Here is a 20,763-nt window from a genome sequence, read left to right as displayed (position 1 = left end):
GTATTGGAAGGAGCTTCTTTGCATGTGAGGGTGGGCAGGTCCTGGCACAGGGCGCCCAGAGCAACTGCGGCTGCCCCTGGATCCCTGGCAGTATCCCAGTGTCGGTGCCATGGCAGGGGTGGCACTGCGGGGTTCCCAAGGTTCCCCCGCACCCGAACCCTCCCGGCTCATCCCAGCCCCGCCAACTCCAGTGGCGCGCATGCGCGGGGTCACCGAATCCTGCGCGAGCGGAGTGCGCAGGCGCACTGGGGAGCGGGGCAGGGTTCAGTTCCGGGGCGTGGAACTGCTCTGTGCATAGCGCGTTCGGCGGGACCTGGGGCTGAGGGCATCGCGGGACCATGGTGAGTGCGGGACAGGGGCTGAGGGCACGGTGGGACCGTGGGGAGTGCGGGACAGGGACTGAGGGCATCGCGGGACCATGGTGAGTGCGGGACAGGGACTGAGGGCACGGCGGGACCGTGGGGAGTGCGGGACAGGGGCTGAGGGCACGGTGGGACCGTGGGGAGTGCGGGACAGGGACTGAGGGCACGGCGGGACCGTGGGGAGTGCGGGACAGGGACTGAGGGGCTGAGGGCACAGCGGGACCATGGGGAGTGCGGGACAGGGACTGAGGGCACGGCGGGACCATGGGGAGTGCGGAACAGGCACTGAGGGGCTGAGGGCACAGCGGGACCATGGGGAGTGCGGGACAGGGACTGAGGGCACGGCGGGACCGTGGGGAGTGCGGGACAGGGGCTGAGGGCACGGCGGGACCATGGGGAGTGCGGGACAGGGACTGAGGGCACGGCGGGACCATGGGGAGTGCGGGACAGGACTGAGGGCACGGTGGGACCGTGGGGAGTGCGGGACAGGGCCTGAGGGCACGGCGGGACCGTGGGGAGTGCGGGACAGGGACTGAGGGCACGGCGGGACCATGGGGAGTGCGGGACAGGGGCTGAGGGCACAGCGGGACCGTGGGGAGTGCGGGACAGGGGCTGAGGGCACGGTGGGACCGTGGGGAGTGCGGGACAGGAGCTGAGGGCACGGCGGGACCATGGGGAGTGCGGGACAGGGACTGAGGGGCTGAGGGCACAGCGGGACCATGGGGAGTGCGGGACAGGGACTGAGGGCACGGTGGGACCGTGGGGAGTGCGGGACAGGGGCTGAGGGCGCGGCGGGACCGTGGGGAGTGCGGGACAGGACTGAGGGCACGGCGGGACCATGGGGAGTGCGGGACAGGGGCTGAGGGCACGGCGGGACCGTGGGGAGTGCGGGACAGGGACTGAGGAGGGCACGGCGGGACCGTGGTGAGTGTGGAGCTGGGGCTGAGCAGCTCCCGGGCACGGAGGGACCATGGGGACTGCAGGGCTGAGGGGCCCCTCGGCACTTGTCCCCTGGTGCCACTGCCCGGCGAGGGGCTCGGAGGGGACCGGCTGAGGCTGGCGGCGCTGGAGGAGCCGGCAGGGCCGGCAGTGCCTGAGGCCGCTCTGTTTGTGTCTTGCAGGCTCGCAACGCAGAGAAGGCCATGTGAGTGCGGTGGGGCACTGCCGAGCCCGGGCTCACCTCAGAGCTGGTCTCACACATCCGTGGCTGCTGGCCCTGACTGTACCTGATCTCTCGCACCTGTGCCTGCTGGCCCACAGAACACACATCTGTGACTGGCTGGCCCATAGAACTCCCTGTTCTGCCTCTTTTAAAGCACCAGAAGTTTAATGATATTTTTGGGTAGTCAGTTGTATATATACTGGCCCAGAGGTAGTGGGAGTGTGAGGGCACCTGCACACACGTACCTGGTGCTGTGCAGCTCCTGTAGCTCTGCTGGGTGGTTCTGTGCAGGAGAGACCCTGTAGTAATGTACTTGCCCTCCTGCAGGCTGGGGGATAAGTACACTGAAATGTCTGTAAAGGATCTTTGTGGGTTTAGGCAGTTCCCATTTTGGGAACAGAGATGCCAGGCCAGATAGGAGCAATCAGTCAGCATTGCTTTACTTGAGAAATGAACCACTGAGGATTTTGAGTGTTGAGAAGTTCATTAGCTGGAAGAGCTGGAGGTGGTCAGTGAATGTGTTCAGGCCTTTGTTTTCTGCAGGCTGTAATTGAATCCATAATAAGTATCCAGAGCAAAACTTGTTCCTGTTGCAATGTGGATTTGTGTAAATCTGCTTTCTTCTCTTTAGGACGGCCTTGGCAAGGTTTCGGCAAGCCCAGCTTGAGGAAGGAAAAGTCAAGGTGAGATGTAAAAGCCCTGGATGTTTGGTAGCTCAAGGCAGGCCTTGTTCAGAGCCTAGGTGTTCTGTGCTTGACTCCAGTTAGAAGGGAAATATTTTGGCTGACTGTATTTCATACTCACACAGCCAGGAAAATTCTCCACTAAAGTTTCTCCAAACCTTTTTTACTTTTCTGTTTCATATTACATATTAAGCAGAGAAAAGGGGTTTAATACCTTTTAATAAAAGGTGGAGCTTTAGTAAAAAGATAGAGCCTTTCAATAAAAGGTAAGACTGTGGGGAAAGGCACAAAATAACTGCACACAAAACCCTAGAAGCGAGATGATGCATCAGTTCGTGGAAGCAAGCCAGTGGAATGTGGAGAAGGTTGAGAAGAAGTTACTCTGTATAAACTGGAAAAAAATTACATAATTTAGTAGTAGCAGTTGAGAAAAGCTTAACCTTAAGAAGGTGGTGTGTGCTGAAAATGGTGAAACTGTCCTGAATGGAACATTTGTTGTATTGGAGAGGATGATGGGGTGAGAGATTTTGGTTTGGATAAAGTGGATTTAAGTAGGTTTTTGTAGTCTGTGATAGTTTAGTTTGTCAGGACTGTAAATCATTATTGTTCTTCACTTACTAAAACTCAATGGGAGCAGAAGGCCCTGGAGCTTGGTAGCATAATTTGGCATTAATGGAGCAGTAAAGCCTGTGTGAAATGCAGTGTGCCAGTGCTCAGCTGAATTTGATGTGTGTGGTGTTCTGTCAACAGGAGCGAAGGCCTTTCCTTGCCTCAGAGTGCAATGAGCTGCCCAAAGCTGAGAAATGGAGGAGACAGGTAATGGCAACCTGTGGATTTTCTAATTCTATAGGAAGGAGATCTTTACACTCCCTGCTTAGGCAGCCTGCTTACAAGGGGTTTTCCACACTTGTCAGTACCCTGAGAGTTAAATCACAGAATGCTTTCTAAGATTGTCCAGCTCAGTGTTCAGAGTAGCTCCTGCCACGTCAGGTTACTGCAAGGCCATGTCCTGCTGAGTCTTTACCATCTCCAGGGATTTAGATTCCAGTTTTTGTGGCTGCTGTTCCAGTGTTTGATTATCTTCCTAATGATTTCTTTCTCCTTGAATTTAATCAGAATTTCTCCAGTTTCAACTTGTATTTTATTGCTACTTGTCCTATTGCCATGCTTTTCTCAAACAATCTGGCTCTGTCCCCTTTGTTTCCTCCACTGATTTAGAAATTAATTTCTGTGTTCTTATTTGACTAGATCATTGGGGAGATTTCCAAGAAAGTGGCACAGATCCAAAATGGTAAGATTTTTCTAACTATGTTTTATTTTTTGAATATCCAGTCACAAGCAGTTACAGTAAAAACCCCATTTGCTGTGAAGTATGCTATTTCCATTGCATAAATTCTGAAATTCCCGTGGTGTTTCTCTGAGCTGCCTGATTTATTGGTTTTTTCTTCTCTAACAGCTGGATTGGGTGAATTCAGAATTCGGGACCTGAATGATGAAATAAACAAACTACTGAGGGAGAAAGGACACTGGGAATACAGAATAAAGGAGCTGGGAGGTCCAGATTATGCTGTAAGTGTGGAATGTGTTGTACTGCATGGTGGTTCTGCTTACAAGTGAAGTGACTGCTGAGAAAAATATGTAACATTTAGTTAGCCATGGATGGCTTGGCCTGTGTTATTTTTATTCAGCCCCTAAAATGTTTGGCTGTGTTAGAAGAAAGTTTTAAACTATGAACTCTGTTTATTTTCCAGAGGATTGGCCCAAAAATGTTAGATCATGAAGGGAAAGAGGTTCCAGGAAACAGAGGCTACAAATACTTTGGGGCTGCAAAGGATTTGCCTGGAGTAAGAGAGCTTTTTGAAAAGGAACGTAAGTAAAGAGCAGCTCCTCCCAGACATGAATCTGTGTGGTAGAATATCTTGAGTAAAATGCTGTTGTAGTTTGTGGGGAGTGCTGGTAACAGCATTTCTGAATGTCTTTGGCTGTTTGCAATTAAGGAAATGTAGTACTGGTTTCTACTGGGAATTCAAAATGCTAAGGACCGATGGCCTATAGAAACTTTCAGCATAAAGAGGCAAACTTCATTGAGAAGTTGGAAGTGGTACTCAAGAGTTCATGACTAGAAATAGGGAAAGCTGGGTTGAACATAATTTTAGGAGCAGGAATGAGTTTTCATAATGAAAAACTGGAGGTAAGGGGATGAAACTTTGTCATGAAATGAGTGGGAATTGCTTGGGCCTGAAAGTGAAGCAAACACAAATTATGGGAAATACTGCAGGGTGTGGGGGAACCACTGGGTCATGTACTGAACTGGTTTGTGCAGGCCACAGGGTGGCACCAGTGCCCCCAGTGCTGGCAGCAGCTCCATCGTGCTGGGTGCTGTGAGGTTGGGGACACCTGGGGACACCCAGCAGGTGATGGAGGTGACCTGGTGGGTGACAGTGGTGTTCTCGCAGCCCTGCCACCCCCACGGAAGACTCGGGCTGAGCTCATGAAGGACATCGACGCCGAGTACTATGGCTACAGGGATGAAGATGATGGGATTCTGGAGCCCCTGGAGCAGGAGCATGAGAAGAAAGGTATGTGAGATTCCAAACCTGCACAGAGCAGCCCAGGAAGGGATGGTGATGGACTCTGAAATTAAGGCACCATTTTTTTTCTGGTGTAGAGGATTTAGGCAAGGAGTTTAAGTCTATTAGAAAAGCTCTGGCAATAAGACCATGCAGCTCTGAGTAGCTCTCACTCAAACTTGCCATTTTCCTTTGCTCCCCAGTTATAGCAGAAGCAGTGGAAAAATGGAAGATGGAGAGAGAAGCACGACTTGCAAGAGGCGAGGAGGAGGAGGAAGAAAACATCTATGCTGTCCACGAGGAAGAGGTAGGGGGTGGCTCAGGTGATGTGACTTTCCTTGTGTCTTCTGTGCCTCCTTCTTGGACATGACATCACTCTGCCAAGGTCCTGTCTGCTGCTGTTCTGGCCCTCTCCCCACCTGGCCACTCCACAGTTTAGTCAGAATCAGTAGTTAGGGGAGTGCTCTTGGCCCAAGCTTAGGGAGTGCTGGAGGCTGGCAGGTGAGGACAGACCTTTCACTGCAGTGAGAAACACCTTGCTGTGATTTCAGTGGCACTGCTCAGTCTGGTTCCTGAGCACAACCTTCCTCAGTTACAGCACAAGCAGCTTTGGGGACAGGATAATGTCACACACTGTGTGAAAACCCAAGGGGTGCAGGGCCTTGATTACACCTGGATCGTGATGCAGCAGGGCTTTGCTGGTGCTGCTGTCACTGCTGTGACATGGCTGTTTGTTCTCTCTGCTCCCAGTGAGATCTGGAGGAGGGTAGTGGAAACAAGGTCTCATTTCTCAGTCTGTATCTAAGTGGGCTAAGCACAAGAATAAGAAGGAGGAATCCATCAGATTGATGTGGTGGCTCCTCCAGTACCTGTTTTATTTGTATGATCCCATGGACCAAAGCAGTACAGAGCTGTACAGGGAAGTGGTACCCATATTTTTAAAGCACTTGCTGCTTAGCTGGCTCCTCTTCTGTTCACAGCTCTGCTGTGGCAGCCAAAGTTATGGAAGGGGAGGAAATACAGCTTTACATTCATGACCATGCCACAGCAGAGCAAAGGCCATGTGAGAAATGGAAGCAGTAATGCTGAAAATGTCCAGGAGCAGGGTCTGTGTGTGATCCTGGTGTTCTTTTGGTGCCGGGTCCTCTTCACTCATTCCTGTGTTGTACTGTTGACCATGCTTTGTTCTTTCTGGCAAAGCAAATGAAAAAGGGTTTTTTATGACCTCTATAGAAAATAAACTTGATGTGATTTTTTCACTTTTTAGTCTGATGAGGAAGGTGGCAAGGAGAGAGAAGGTGAAGATGGCCAACAGAAATTTATTGCACATGTTCCAGTGCCAACTCAACAGGAGGTAAGGCAGAGCAGCACTCAGCTGTAGAGGTGCACACTGGCTTTTGCAAGACACATCTTAATGTACATCAGGTCAGCAGTGAAAGTGCCCTAAATTTGTGATTTCTGTGACTTGGCTCTGCAGCTGTTTAATCCCCTTGCAAATGCTATAACCCTTTTCACCTGCGAATTTCCAAAACCTTCCTAAGTATTCCATGAATTAGGAAGTGTTGTGGTATAGCTAAGCATCTGAGGTCTCAGCATCTCAACTGAGCTGAACCCAGCCTGTTTTTATCTCTGCAGATTGAGGAAGCTCTTGTACGAAGAAAGAAGATGGAGCTGCTCCAGAAGTATGCCAGTGAAACCCTCCTGGCCCAGAGTGAGGAGGCAAAGACACTGCTGGGGCTGTAACAGTGCGCCAGTGTCCTGGTCAGTGTGTAATCCCTCTGAAAGCAGCAGGCTCCTAAGTTCTGGTAGGAATGGGTTCTAGCTCTGCAGGTTCCTTTGGATGTGGAGCAGACTGCTGGAATTACAGTGTGGTGTGCAGGAGGAGAACCATCATTCTGGTTTCTCCACTAGGATGACTTGTACTCCAGTGCTGGAAAGGGTCAAACCTTGGTGAACTTGCCTGCATCTAAGAGCTGTCTTCACTGCTTTCAGTTTGGGAAGGGATCTGTGCAGTGGGGCCTCCTGCAGGCAGAACCACACCCACTGAGCTCCTAAATCCTGGAAGGTGCCAACCAATCCATGGTGTTCCTGCCATCCTGTCTGCTCTGTCCTGACTGTAAGTGTGCACATCTTCTCATACTGAGCTGAGAAGTAACTCACACTATTGCACCTGCTTTGTTTACTAGAATAATCTGGAACCTGTCTAGAGGGGCCTTGAAGGCAGATCTTAGGAGTGACTTTGGAGGTGATTTGATTTTTTCTAAAACACATGCAATGTCTAAAACCTGTTACCTTTTTTGTGGTTTGTAACTGTGCCCGGATGAATTGCTTAAATGCTGGATATTCCAGCAGCTACTGTAAAAAATTTTGCAATACCTTGTTCAAATATTTTTATTAAAACTTACTTACAACCTGGTGTCTGTTTCATTCTAGCTCAAAGGATTGGGATGATTCCCTAGTGGTAGCCAAAGACTGGGATCATAGACAGCCATCCCTGTAGGGATAGAAGCTCTGCATCCCCTACTGCTCTTGGCTTGTGAATCCTGGGACAGGAGGCAAGGTAGAGCCTGGTCAAAGTCTTATGGATGACTAATACTGTTGTACAGGTCTGAGTGAATGGCATTTGAAGGTGGACATCTGCAGCCCTGGAGAATTTCTGTCTTAAGAACAGAGTATTGAACAGCCAGGTCTGGGATCATTCAGCATTTCTGGGTGCTCTCAGTCTTTATCTATTATAATCTATTGTTGAATAATCCACTCTGGAACAATTAAAGCTCTAAATTATAGAGACAAGCTTTCTGTTACTTGATGGAGTGATCAAACAAAAAAAAATAGAATTGAAAAAGTAGAAAGCATAGCTGCCAAATTAAAACTAAAAAAAAAAAAAAACCCAGACTAAATCAAAAGCTCAATTATTGGTAGCAAGCAGACAACTAGCATCACAAACACATTCTTCTCTCTTCCTGGCAGCAGTGCAGCTCTCTCTGCTTTGTAAGAAAGCAGCAAACAATGTCTATGGCTTATGATAATTTGTTGTAGATTTGCTTAACTGTATACTGGAGATAACCAAACTAGATTGAAGCAGGGGGAAAACCAGCTAATTCTTATGGCTGATACAGTCTGAGGGCTTGGTAATACCAGTGGTAGATCCCTTCTGTTACTGTGTGAATCTATAAGATAAAAGAACACACAAGGGTAAAGGCAGATCAGGGACAGAGTGATGATAACAGAAATAGAAAAGAAGAATAAACAGAAAGAATGTGAAAAAACCAACAGGATTGTAATTACAGTCTTGTTCAAAGGAGTATGACCAACATCATGATGTAAAAGGCAGGTTTGTAAGGCAGGGCTGATCTCTGCCAGCCAACACAGAAAAGGAATAAATGCACAGAACTGCAGTGTGTAACTGAAGGCACACTGGCTGCTGCCTGGCCCTGCTGTGCCAGGTCCTCTCTCTGTAGCTCTGTGTGGAGCATTTTTGAGCTGAATGCTCTTGGCTGCATCTGAGGGAACAAATTGCACAGTAATTATTTCCCACAGTGGCCTATAGCAAAATCCTGTGTCCTGCCAGGCTGTGGAATTGCTGGTGGAGTCAGGGTGGGGAAGATGCTGTGGTCACAGCCAGGAAATGGATCCTGTTTGTCCTGGAGAATGGAGCAGTGGGCAGGCTCTGCCTCAGCTCGGAGAGTGCAGCTGTGCTGGGATGTGTGTGTGGTGCCAGGCTTATGGCTCATACCATCTCTGGAATGCCTCAGCCCTGAGCACATCCAGCTTATAAAACAAGTACTTCATGTATTCCTACATGTGTGCTTCAGAGTTCTGCCCTGTGTGTCATCCTGGCTTGAGCAAGGGCAAAAACTCTCTAATTGTTCTGTCTCCTGCATCGATTTGGGCCTGCTTTTGTCTCTTAGAAATGCATTTGTGTGTTTCATTTAATGCCGGCCACGTCAGTGCTGCAGAGGGAGGGCACCTTCCTTGTTCTGTGTCCTGGTGAGTGCAGTGCAGTCACTGAAGGATCAGTTTCCCCTCGCAGTCACAGGGGTGCTGAGGAATATTTGTGGGTAGCACTAGGAAATAAGTGGATTTACCTAATCTGCATTAGCAGATGAGCAAGATAAACAGAGAGAGCTTTGCAGAGTATCCATTAACTAATGGCATTTTGTGCTCTTGTCTCACTTTCAAGTCTAGCTGCAGGGGCTCAGAGCTGAGGGACTGTGCTGTTTGTGCATGTTAGGCTTTTTCCCAAAAAATTAATCACAGAATGGGTCAGTCTGGAAGGGACCACTGTGGGGCATCTGGTCCAGCCTCCCTGCTCCAGCAGGGCCATCCCAGAGCACCGGGCACAGGATTTGTCTGGACTCTTCTGGGATAGGTCCAGTGGGACAGCTCCACACCCTCTCTGGACAATGTTCCAGTGCTCAGTCACTGCACAGGGAAGAAGTTCTTCCTAGGCATCATTTCCTGCCCGTTCCTCATGTCCCAACGGCTGGCACCACCAAGCAGAGCCTGCTCCATCCTCTTGGCTTCCCTCTCAGACCGGACATGCGCAGCTCCCTCAGCCTTTCCTCGCAAGAGAGATGTTCCAGTCCCTCCATCCCTCGGCTCGGCAGAACCAGACAGAATGTTTCTTCTGCTCTGTTACTAAATTGAACAAGTTATCTCCTGGGTCGGGATGTCGTACTGACTGCTCTTGGCAGCGCTGCCAGCCGCGGTGCGCCGGAGGGGCCGAGCCCCGGGGGAGCGGTGGCGGAGCGGGGCTCGCCGGGCGCGGAGCCCTCGCAAGAGACGGAGGATGTCGCAGGGCGCTCCTCCGCTGGCCCGGGGCTGACGTTGGCCCGTGACGCTTGTGACGCTGCCCCGTGAGTTCACGCCGGGCCGGGCGGGGCGGTTGCCGGCCCCGCACTCCGCTCGCCATGCGCCGGGCGCTGCCGCCGCTCCGCGCCCTGCTCGGGGCCGCCCGCCCGCCGCGGCTCCCGGCGCCCCGGGGGATGTGCGGCCCCTTGGCCGGGCGGAGCGGGCACAGCGCGGTGAGCGGGGCCGGGGCCCGGGGCGGGCGGGCCGGGGCGCAGCGAAAGCGAAACGGGCGCGGGGCGCGGCGGAGAGCTGCCGGACCAGCCGCAGTGCCCGGGGCCGGGGATGCCTGGGGGCATCCTCGCTTCCCCAGGACGCCGGGACGGATATCCCGGGCACTGCCGGCCGCAACTCCTGTCCTGGGGCTGCGTGTGCTCTGGTCTTACAGAGCGAACGAGGGAAACTCGTTCCGACCACTGCCGGCTCTGTCCCTTTGGCTGTGCAGCGCGGCACAGCACTCCTGTCACCAACAATTTCTTTAGGGTCAGAAGGGAAACAAAGCTGTTGACTTCATTACTTCTATCTGTCCTGATATCTGTCATATATACATGTTCAGTTCTTTCCTTTGTGCTTTTCCCCCTTTAATACTTTCTTTTTCTTTCTGCTAGTGTTACCGCAAAATTCCCGTTTGTAATCTGTTATCTATACATCTGTTATTTATATGTCGCAAAATTAACGTAAGGAATCGCATCTGCTACAGAATTATTCCAATGCCACTCTAGTTTCAGCAGTTTCATGTACCCATTCACAAAGCCTGGGAAGACTGCTATACATTTATTAGCAAGCCTTTAGCAGCATCTCTGCAGCTGCTGGGTTATTTCTGACGTAGCTTTCCTGAAACGGGTGCAGGCTCTGCGGAGACAAGGTCTTCGGGGGTTTTGTTCTTAAAAGGGTGATGATTCTACAGAGGAGAGAGGAGAAGGCTTCAGGGGGAGTTCTTGCATGTAAAGACCAAACCCCAGCCTAATTTAAATGAATGGGAATGCAATATATTTACAGTGTTGACGTTATTAACTCGGGCTGCCTGGGGGGCAGATTTCCGCTGTTGTTTGAGCAGCCCTCCATTCCCAGCTGTGCCTGTCCCTGTGCTGTGCCCGGCTGCAGGAAAAACGTGCTGTGTGAATAACTGGTGTGGAACAAAGTGCTGCTCGAGTAGGCAAAGTGCCCTTCTCCTTCTGCACAGGAGAGGCGGTGGCTGCGGGTGCGTGCCCTGAGCCAGCCCCGGCAGCAAAGGCTGTCCCAGCTCCCATGGCTGCAGTCTTTTCTGTGCCTGTTCCCCCCACCGCCCTCAGCCTCGGCCCTTAACCCCTCCCTTTTCATCACTGACCATAAATCCCAAGGTTCGTGGTTCCTGCTTCAGGCTCGGGAGAGAGAGGAGCTTTAGATGATAGGTTTTGTTCCGTGCTTTCCCAGCCTGATCCAGTGACAGTTTCATTGCTCACACTCCTCTGTCTGTCTCTGCTCCTTGCCCTGACCACCCAGCTCATCCTTCCTCACTCTCCTTGCCGGGGCTCACCAAGTCCAGCTCCTCACTGCCTCAAAGGCAGGCAAGGAGATGCATTTTGGTAACTCTAGCAGCACCTAGGTTCGAGGAGGTGCTGCCTTTCCCAGTTAGCCTGCCCTGTGTGAAACTGGGACTGGAGCCATGTGTAGGAGCACAGCAGTCCCTTGGCTGTAATCAAACTCTTGTGGAACAGAACAGTTTCACTACAAACACCTTGTAAGGGAGCAGCCAAGTACAGCAGCTGTGTCCAAGACCTGCCTACTGCTGAAAAATTTACTTTTGCATATTTTGTTAGTATTCTGTGAGGGTTAAGCCATTAAAGAGTGACTCACTGGCAGAGCAGCATGTATTTTGTACCTCTTGGCATCAGTTAATTTTTCCCTATCTTCTGAAATAGTCTGGAACTATTTGTAAGGCAAAATAGCTCTCATGAGTCTGTATGCACAAGGCAGAGGGAGTTGTGGTGCTCCTTGTGTCAACATGCTTTTAGCATGAAGATGTGCCTATAGGGCACAATAAGATGTGCAGTGTTATAGCTCTCCTGCTCTCACTGGAGCTGTCTGTTCTCAGGGGGCTGTAGCTGCTGTAAACTCTATTAAATATGTGTACAGACATGCACAACTAACGACCCTTTGATTTCACCCTCCTCCCAGCTCAGGGGGCTGCCATCCTTTGGATTCCTCTTTGACATCGACGGGGTGCTGGTGCGAGGCAGGACCCCCATCCCTGCTGCCAGAGCAGCCTTTCGCAAGCTGGTCAACCCTCAGGGACAGTTCCTGGTGCCCGTGGTCTTTGTCACCAACGCTGGGGACTGCCTGTGCCAGAAGAAGGCTGAGCAGCTGTCTCACCTGCTGGGGGTCCCAGTGAGTCACCTCAATGCCATTCATTGCATTAGCGTGTTGGATGTGCCAGATGTGTTCTCTTCCATTCAAAGCTGCTCAGTCCATCAGGGCTGCTTTTCCCTTAAGCCCCCTGAGGTGCTTTGCTGAAAGTAAAAAGTGCTGTCCAAAACTAACTGGTGAAGGCACTGTTGTTTCCAATAGTAAAGCTAAAAGTATTTCTTGGGAAAGATGGTAAGTAGTGATTCACAGGAGCTTCTTTCCAGAATAATGGCTTAACTGGTTACTCCCTGTCCTGTTGAAGGGGTGGGGATGTGTGAGCTAAAAGAAGGTGGTAATCTGGTACAGTTAAATCACAGCTGCAGTTTAGCAAAGGGCCCTCAATTGGAACCACTTCTGATTCTCTTTCCCTGTTTGCATCCAAATGAATTTGGTGATTTTATAAAACCAGGAGAGAAAGGCTTGTTCATGTTGCATTGAGCTGGAAGCTGAAAGGGGATGTGTGGTAACTTGTCAGTAAGGTATTTTTTCCTGGCATATTGTCAATACATCATTTGTGAAAGGAGAAAATGCTGATTGTTATGCAATTCCTGGGATCTGTCACATCTGTTAATTGAATCTATGTACAAACAACGTCTCTGAAATGCAACAGACTCCTTTTGTTTTTAAATCCCAAACAGATTTCCCAAGATCAAGTGATGATGTCTCACAGTCCTCTGAGGATGTTCAAGCGTTATCATGAGAAATGTGTCCTGGTATCTGGACAAGGACCCCTTCTTGATATTGCTCAAGAGTATCTTTAAAAAAAGAGTTTTAAAAAACCAACAACTTTCTGTCAGTGTTTTCCTTATTCAGGTTCAGGGGAGCCTATGGATGAAGTGAAAATCAAATATTTCAACCCTACAAATGCAGTAATAAATAGTAATGATAGTTCCTAGTATGGTGCCAAATTTATGTTTTGAATGTGGTTTTATACCAAGTGCCCAAAGAACTTGAATTATATTGATATCATGGTTGTATCAAAATTTCAAACTGTATCTTGGCAACCTTAACTTCTGCATAAGCTTTGCTGAGGTTTCCATTAAGTCCCTTCTGCACTTCCTCCTTTAGTGAGATTTTCACTGAAGTTGGTGTAAATCATAAGCTGTAAAAACGTATATACAAGTTTTAAACATAAGCTCTATTTGAAGTACAAAACTGAGAAAGGTATTGTCTCTTAGAAAAGCATTTCTAAACTCAAAATTCATTAGGTTTGGCTAAGACAGAAGTAGATGAGAGAACTGAAAACAAAACAGAAGAACTTTGGTCTCTCATTTATCAGCAGTAGGATGATCATTTTTTGCCTCACAGAAAGAAAACCTGTCTTTGATGTTGCTTTCATTGCTGACTAATTTGTCAGTTGAATCCCTTTGAATGGTCAAGGTGGAATGAGCAGTTAGGAAACCTTTCCCTGTGAGCAGCTGTGTGTCCTTAGCTGGCTGCCCCAGCCTTGGCTTCTGCCAGCCCATCACCATTGACACTCTGAGGGAGAAACGCCCTCTGCTCGATGCAGTTGACCATGACAGAAGACCCAATGTCCTGGTGAGTGAGATTTTTGTTTCAAACCTCTCTGTTTGCTCCTTGCATGACATCCTATAGCAGGGATCAATGTTTAACTACCAAGCCAATGCTGCTGTTCTTACAGTGTATTTTGACTTTGCTTTTCTGCTTCCTTATTTGTTTTATTACGACGTTCTCAAGAACAACTCTTTTCTCTCAGCAGTAATTCTTTAACCCAGCCTTTGATTTTATCGCCTGCTGTTGTGGGAAAACTCACAGTCTAATCCAGATACCTAATGCAAAGTCTGCCTTGGAAAGCTGATGAGCTTCCTCAGAAGGTGTGGAAGATAACATAAGCTTTTTCCTGAATATAGGATTGTGTTGCTATTGTTTCTGACCCTTGAGGTTGCTTTGAAGAAAATAGTTTTCCCTTTGCTGTTTACAGCACTATTTAATGTCAGCAGCAGGTGCAGTGGTTCCAGTTGAATTGTGCAGAATTTAAGTGAATATCTGGGCGTGCTGTACATGCTCAAAGTGGATTTTCCCCACTTGCAATAGGGACATTGTGGCTCACAGAATCATAGCTCAGCTGTGGCACCTTTTGCTGGGCTCCTCACCCATGGGGATGGGGAAGGTCAAGAGCCTGTTCAAGTGTTTGTCACCACAGGGAGTAAATAATGAAGTGCAGACTCTTAATTGTTTAGCAAATATATTACATGTTATACAGTGCATTCTTTATTAGAACTGTTAAAGAAAAACATCTCAAAATCTGATTTTCAAATGTCTTGGTACTGCTGGAGGCCTCTTACTCCTGTGGAAAAATAAACACCATACTTTTATACACAAGTAGTTAAAACAACTAATTAAACAAGTAATTTAAACAAGTCAAATCACAACACAAATAATTTTAACAACTGGAGTTAAAAAGCTCCAGAGCTGCTGAGGAGAAGCAGGAGGCAGGGGCAGGTACAGCACAGTCACAGCTGTCCCTGTGCCAGAGATGTCACTTCAGAGAGGAAACAAAAGTTTTTGAGTGAACTGACATCAGGAATATACCAATAGAGAGTGCATTTCCTCCTGGAGTGGCAGGAGGCAGCTATTTATTTTGTTAAAAATTGATGTTTCACCTTGTAGAAAATTGTCACTTTTTTCTTATTGCAGTCCCCATCTGCTGTGGAGCTTCCCAAGATTGAGGGTCAGTTATCTTTATTTAACTTGCATTTATCCATTAATAAATGAAATATCTTTATTATTTTATTTTATTTTATTTTATTTTCAGAAATTACTTTTAGATTGTTGGGCACTTTGAAAATTTGTCTGAGACAATCCTAAAATTTCCTTGTTAATGACATCTGTCATTCATTTGAAAGCATCATGTGTTGTAAAGCTGTTTTTTAATGTGTGCAGTTTTCAGCCACTGAGTTTTGAAGTTTGAAGGGTATATGAGGTCTCCTTTCCTTTTCATCTGTTTTTAACAGGCTATTGTTGCCCTCCTTTCAAAAAAATGAGGAATCAGCTGATGTTCATTATCCAGAAATAATTGATCTTGTTCTTACAAGTAGTCAGAATGCAGCTGTAGTGTGAGAAAGGTCTTGTGTTCATTCTCCTCTCATCTGGACTACAGGAGAGTAGAAACTGGACCTTGGGATTTAAAAATACCCATGTCAGATTATTGCTGGAGACCAAAGCAATTTTTAAAAACAACATCCAAATTGTGCTCTGAGATTAGGAAATCAACATCTCTGGTGTTGTATTTAAATGCTGCACGTAAACAGGGAACTCATAAGTTATGGAAGACTTAGAAATACAGTTTAGAAGTTAATATTGTAATTTCTAGAGAAACTTCACCTGCCAAGTAAAATTCCTAAACCTGTAGATTTTGCAGTGGGGTCTTGTTACTGCTGAGATTTCTGTGACTGGATGTGCATGTGATATATTAGGCCCCTAAATTAATGAGACTGTTTGATCAGTTCCTGGTTATATTAAATGACTTGTTCAGACTCCTTAGGCCAAGTTTTAGGCCCAGTGTCAGAGACTCAGTGCCGTGTTGACAATTCCATGACTGTTCTGTGCCTGTGCTTCTCACAGCTGTGGTGCTGTTTGGGGAGCCAGTCAGATGGGAAACCAGCCTGCAGCTGATAATTGATGTTCTGCTGACCAGTGGCTATCCTGGAAATCCCTATGGGCAGGAAAGCTACCGTCACATCCCTGTGCTGGCCTGTAACATGGACCTGATGTGGGTGGCTGAGGCACAGTCCCCAAGGTAAGTGCTCTATTCGTATCCTTGGGATTTATTTGGGGCTTCCTCCTTTTTCCAGCAGGATTCAGAGTCAGCACTTGAATACAGAATGCTTCATGGCTTGGCTTTGAATGCAACATCCCTAATGCACTTTCAGCTAATGCTGCCTGGCTCTGGCTGCATTGTTGCATCCAGGAAATCACTTCTCAAGAGAAAAGCTGCCTTTAAGCTCTAAACCTTTGGTTTCCTCAGTCCCAGAACAATGGAGAAAAGAGAGTTTTTTTCCTGAGGGCCTCAGAGCCTCGGTTCAAAGGCAAAAATGAAAAAATTATCAGGGCCATTGTTTCATTTCATTAGGACCCTCTTTGGCATTTCTCTTTTCCTGGTAGGGTAAAGAGCTGACCCTGCTGATTGAAAGCAGTGAGTGGTTCTGAGCTGAGGACAATGCAGGGAGCTCTTTAAGGAACACAAGGAAAAACAAGTAGAACGTGCAGAACAAGGTGCCAGGACCTCTTAGAGTGGTTTTGTTTGATTTTGCTTTCAATAGAAGGTACTTCTTTAATAGGTTTGTTTCCCCTCCCTTCCCCTCAGTCTGTAATTTGAAATAGAAACTTGTTCCTGTGACTTGGTTGCTGCCTCAGTCCTGGGTCAAAGATCTGCTCAGGTACCAGTCTTTGGAAGCAGAGGCCATCTCTAATTAGCACACTGGAGAAGATAGATGTGTGATGGCTTCAGGCTGCAGTAAGGCAGCCAGGATACCTCCAGTGAGCAATTTTAAAATTAGATAAATCTGTTGTGCCATCCCAGTAATGTGGGTTTTTTGTGGTGTCAGTTGTTCAGCTAATCAGCACTTAATTTTCAGTGAACCAGCTGCAGAAATGTTGCATGCTGAGCAGAATTTGAAAGTTATAGGACACTATTTATTCCTAAAAAATAATGAAATAAAAAAGCCTTGTTTGATGTTTAAAATCTGTGCTTAATGTGATTTGATTTGGTATTATACCTGTGTAGGTTTGGGAATGGAACATTTATACCTGTATAGGTTTGGACACAGAATGATCATGGTTTGGTTGTATATCTGTGTAGGTTTGGGCATGGAAAGTTCATGGTTTGGATTTATATCTGTGTAGGTTTGGGGATGGAAAGTTCATGGTTTGGATTTATATCTGTGTAGGTTTGGGCATGGAAAGTTCATGGTTTGGATTTATATCTGTGTAGGCTTGGGCATGGAAAGTTCATGGTTTGGATTTATATCTGTGTAGGTTTGGGCATGGAACGTTCATGGTTTGGATTTATATCTGTGTAGGTTTGGACACAGAGCTTTCATGGTTTGGATTTATATCTGTGTAGGTTTGGGCATGGAAAGTTCATGGTTTGGATTTATATCTGTGTAGGTTTGGGCATGGAACGTTCATAGTTTGGATTTATATCTGTGTAGGTTTGGGGATGGAAAGTTCATGGTTTGGATTTATATCTGTGTAGGTTTGGGCATGGAACGTTCATGGTTTGTTTGGAAAACATTTACAAGAAGATCACTGGCAAAGACCTGAAGTACGAGGCGCTGATGGGCAAACCCAGCAGGCTGACATACCAGTATGCAGAGCACCTGATCCGGGCCCAGGCCCTGCAGAGGAGCTGGGAGCAGCCCATCCAAACACTCTATGCTGTGGGGTAAGCTGTGCTGAGCCCCACAGGTACAGCAGGAGATCCCAGACCCTCCAATAGACCAGGAAATTACTCACAGTGTAAATGCCAGCCAAGAAAAACACACAACACTTACCAGCTTGTTTCTCCTACCATTAAGACCATCTAACTTTCTTGGTGCTATGGTATACTTTTTATGATGTTTCTAATCTTAAAGATTAATGATGCTTTGCTCTTTTTATGTGTAATTTCTACAGGAGCACAAAAGGTGTTTTATATGCAACTAAGATTTCTCCTGATTTTTTATTTAGTTTTTTTTTCTGTAATAGGCTGTGTGAATCTCACAAAAAGGGTTTGCCTGGGTGTTTATTCTGTTGGGTTTAGTGGTGTAACACCAACTGCCTTTGAGCAAAGGACAGTTAGAGGCTGCAGAGCTAGAATTTATCTCTGAGGTCATTTAGCTTGGTCATATGCTTCTGCACGTGCTGCCACATCATGGAATCCTTTTCAGAGAAAAAGATAAAGCTGCATTGTACTAAAGACTGTTTCAGAATCTTCAAGATCTTTGGCAATATAGCAAGCTCCTTCATGGGCTGCTCATACCTTGATTTTCTCTCCCCTTGCCCCAATATGGGGAGTGATTCATTTTTATCCTGCCATGCTTCATGAAAACAGTGCAATAAAATAGCTGAGGGGTTGGCCTTCTCCCTGTCTGCCTGATTCCACACCAAGTGGTGTAAAGTGTACAATGAGCTGTTAGATGGAAACCTTGGATGCCTTTGACAGCTGCAGCTGAGGTGCTGACTGAGTTTCTGGTTTGCAGGGACAATGTGATGACGGACGTGTACGGAGCCAACCTGTACAACCGCTACCTGCAGGAGAGCTCCGGGAGCGGCCCCCGAGCTCCCCTGCCGGCCCAGGCTGCGGCGGGCACAGCCCCTGCCCGGCGGGCACAGCCCCAGCAGCCTGGCCCCGGCTGGGAGAGCGAGCTGGCTGCCGCAGCCGCTGCCCGCTGCAGCTCCGTGCTGGTCTGCACCGGCGTGTACGACCCCCACAGCGAGGTGGCCCTGCCCGGCAGGGACAGCACCGCCGAGAACGTGTTCCACGGGCACAGGGATTTCGGCTTCGACCCTGCCTTGGTGGAGCCAGACCACATTGTGCCCGACGTGGATGCTGCTGTAGACCTGGTCTTCCGGCTGGAGAACTTCGCACCTCCTTGAGGCCACAGGATTTCTTAGGGACCACTCAGTGCTGTGCTTTTCTTGCCCAAAACACACTGTGCTTTACAGGCGTGCCACAAAGTGCTGCCTTCTAAATTTTTTAACCTCTATTAGGTATGCTTATCAGTAGTACATGTGTTTAATTATATAAAACATCAATAATGCTTTTTATAATGCTTCTAAATATGTAATTTATGGCTGGAGTTACCCTTTACTGTCTTCCTCTATGTTATGTTAGGGACTTTAATAGCAATATTTCATTGTAACCTATTCATGTACTGGTACTTAAATCCCTCCACGACAGCACCTCCTTTTGTTTGCTGGAAGATTGAGCTTTTAGGTGTTGAGGATCTTGAGAATTCCAGATCGTGGTGCTGGGGTCACTCAGTCCATTCCGCGTGGGCTGGCCAGAGCACAACATGTATCAATGCCTGGAATGCTGCAAGTACTGAACGCTCCCTTCAATCAGAGAGGAGTTCAACCTGTTCCCCTTTGGACTTGCTCTCATCTGACCTGCTGCTGCCTTTCCTGGTGTCTGTTTTCCCATGTCCCTGGAGGTTTATTGCTCCTCTCTGCTGTGTGAAGCCTTAAGTGTGTTGGAACTCCATAGTCCTGGAGGGGAAGCAGCAGACCTGGCTGCCCTCTGTGGTCTTCTTGCTCTTTGCCTTTCTATATGCCTCTCCCTCCCCTCCCCTCCCCTCCCCTCCCCTCCCCTCCCCTCCCCTCCCCTCCCCTCCCCTCCCCTCCCCTCCCCTCCCCTCCCCTCCCCTCCCCTCCCCTCCCCTCCCCTCCCCTCCCCTCCCCTCCCCTCCCCTATTTTAGGAATTTAGAACCTTAGAAAGCTTTAGCAGTTTTGTTTCATGTGTTTCTGTGAGTTGGGACTTAACACTGAATCAGTGACTACTGCTCAGCCAAAAAGTGCCTCCTAATTTACTTGAAGCCTCATACCTCTGTGGTAATTAACTGGCCTTTAATGTAATATATTTCATCTCATGTCAATGTTATTTGTTGTTTGGTTCGTGGATTTTATAGCTGTTAGTTTAAAAATTAATTTATTTTTTGTTATTTTTGTAAAATACTTCCAAAGTTTTCATCCCAAAGATACCTTGGAAAATATTTGTGTTATTTGTTATAACACATAAGCTTGGAAAACATAACCCAATTAATTGTTTTAAACCAAAGTCAACTTACACACAAAGATCAATTCACTTAGGGACTAGTCAGGTTTTTAAGATTGTTTGTTTTTCAAATCAGAAATTGTACAAACAAAACCTGGTGTTCCTTTCTCCCAGGTTCCTGCAGGGCTGTCAGAATGACTTCCTGGCCAAATCCTTCCCTGCTCCCTGTCCCAGCAGCAGCTCTGAGAGCCCACAGCTGCTGTGCAGTCAGATTTTGTTGTTGTGTTCCCTCTGTTTGCAGAGCACTGCAATCCCCCTGCACTGTCAGGATTGTTGATTCATCTCTTGTAATGTTTCCTGAGTACTTTCAGTGTCTCACTGAATGCAGTGTGAGGACGCTGCTCTGAACAGTTCATGTCCTGCTTCTTCACTGGAAAAGTATTTACAGCAGCACATTCTTGCCTTTTTGTTGGTACAGTGAACAGATATTCACCTGTTTCTGTAGCACTTTCCTGTCATAAACCAAGTATTTGCAAAGAACGCTGAATCTAAGCAAAGATTGTAATTCTGTAAGGTCAGGATGATTTAAAGTCACATTGTTTCAGTACTAAAACATGTTGCAAAACTCTCTAACTTTACCAGAATGGGTGAAGCAAGGAATAAAAAATGTTGGAAGTTGCTGAAGAACAGAAAATGTTCCATTTGTTTCTCCTTTTTTTTTTTTTTTTTCCACTGTGTGGACAAACACTTCAAAAGGCTCTTGAAGGAGCTGCATATGGACCTCTTAGATCTCATCCCTCATGGAAACATGCACATAAAATGTGTTTGTAGAAGAGGAAGACAGCCCCTTTTTCTCTGTCACATCACCAGTAAAATCTAAAACCCTCCAAGGCTCAGGGTGTTCCAGATTCTCCAGCTCCATGGACTGAGCTCCAGCCTGGTGAGTGGCAGACCCTCAAAAAGCCAAAATGCTGAAAAAACAGCAGATGAAGGAAATAAAGGAAATTAGAAATAGTGACCTGGGTAACACTA

The 20,763-nt window shown here is 47.6% G+C and overlaps 2 protein-coding genes across 5 annotated transcripts; both read left to right on the top strand.

Moving 5' to 3' along the window:
- The first annotated feature begins 219 nt into the window (after positions 1 to 219).
- On the top strand, positions 220 to 7,188 carry ISY1 (ISY1 splicing factor homolog). Of its 4 annotated transcripts, none has more exons than XM_059856113.1 (11): positions 220 to 341; positions 1,484 to 1,506; positions 2,156 to 2,207; positions 2,958 to 3,023; positions 3,456 to 3,498; positions 3,664 to 3,776; positions 3,959 to 4,076; positions 4,664 to 4,786; positions 4,981 to 5,084; positions 6,045 to 6,131; positions 6,413 to 7,188. In XM_059856113.1, the coding sequence occupies exons 1-11, from the start codon at positions 339 to 341 to the stop codon at positions 6,518 to 6,520; spliced, it is 840 nt and encodes a 279-aa protein (XP_059712096.1). In that variant the 5' UTR covers positions 220 to 338; the 3' UTR covers positions 6,521 to 7,188. The 4 variants fall into 4 exon arrangements, with proteins under 4 accessions (XP_059712096.1, XP_059712097.1, XP_059712098.1 ...); XM_059856114.1 differs by lacking the exon at positions 220 to 341 and adding an exon at positions 395 to 421; XM_059856115.1 differs by lacking the exon at positions 220 to 341 and adding an exon at positions 1,059 to 1,085 and having other exon boundaries at positions 1,485 to 1,506.
- A 2,461-nt stretch (positions 7,189 to 9,649) lies between these two features.
- LOC132332134 (haloacid dehalogenase-like hydrolase domain-containing 5) lies at positions 9,650 to 18,787 on the top strand. The gene is made up of 8 exons (XM_059856111.1): positions 9,650 to 9,804; positions 11,786 to 11,995; positions 12,652 to 12,764; positions 13,459 to 13,552; positions 14,672 to 14,705; positions 15,599 to 15,773; positions 17,232 to 17,420; positions 18,217 to 18,787. The coding sequence occupies exons 1-8, from the start codon at positions 9,691 to 9,693 to the stop codon at positions 18,611 to 18,613; spliced, it is 1,326 nt and encodes a 441-aa protein (XP_059712094.1). The 5' UTR covers positions 9,650 to 9,690; the 3' UTR covers positions 18,614 to 18,787.
- The last annotated feature ends 1,976 nt before the right edge of the window (positions 18,788 to 20,763 follow it).

Source organism: Haemorhous mexicanus, chromosome 11 (genome assembly GCF_027477595.1).
Source record: "Haemorhous mexicanus isolate bHaeMex1 chromosome 11, bHaeMex1.pri, whole genome shotgun sequence".
Lineage (NCBI taxonomy): Eukaryota > Metazoa > Chordata > Aves > Passeriformes > Fringillidae > Haemorhous > Haemorhous mexicanus.
The sequence above is the reverse complement of the archived record's forward strand: the minus strand, read 5'-3'. Positions and strand labels throughout refer to the sequence as shown.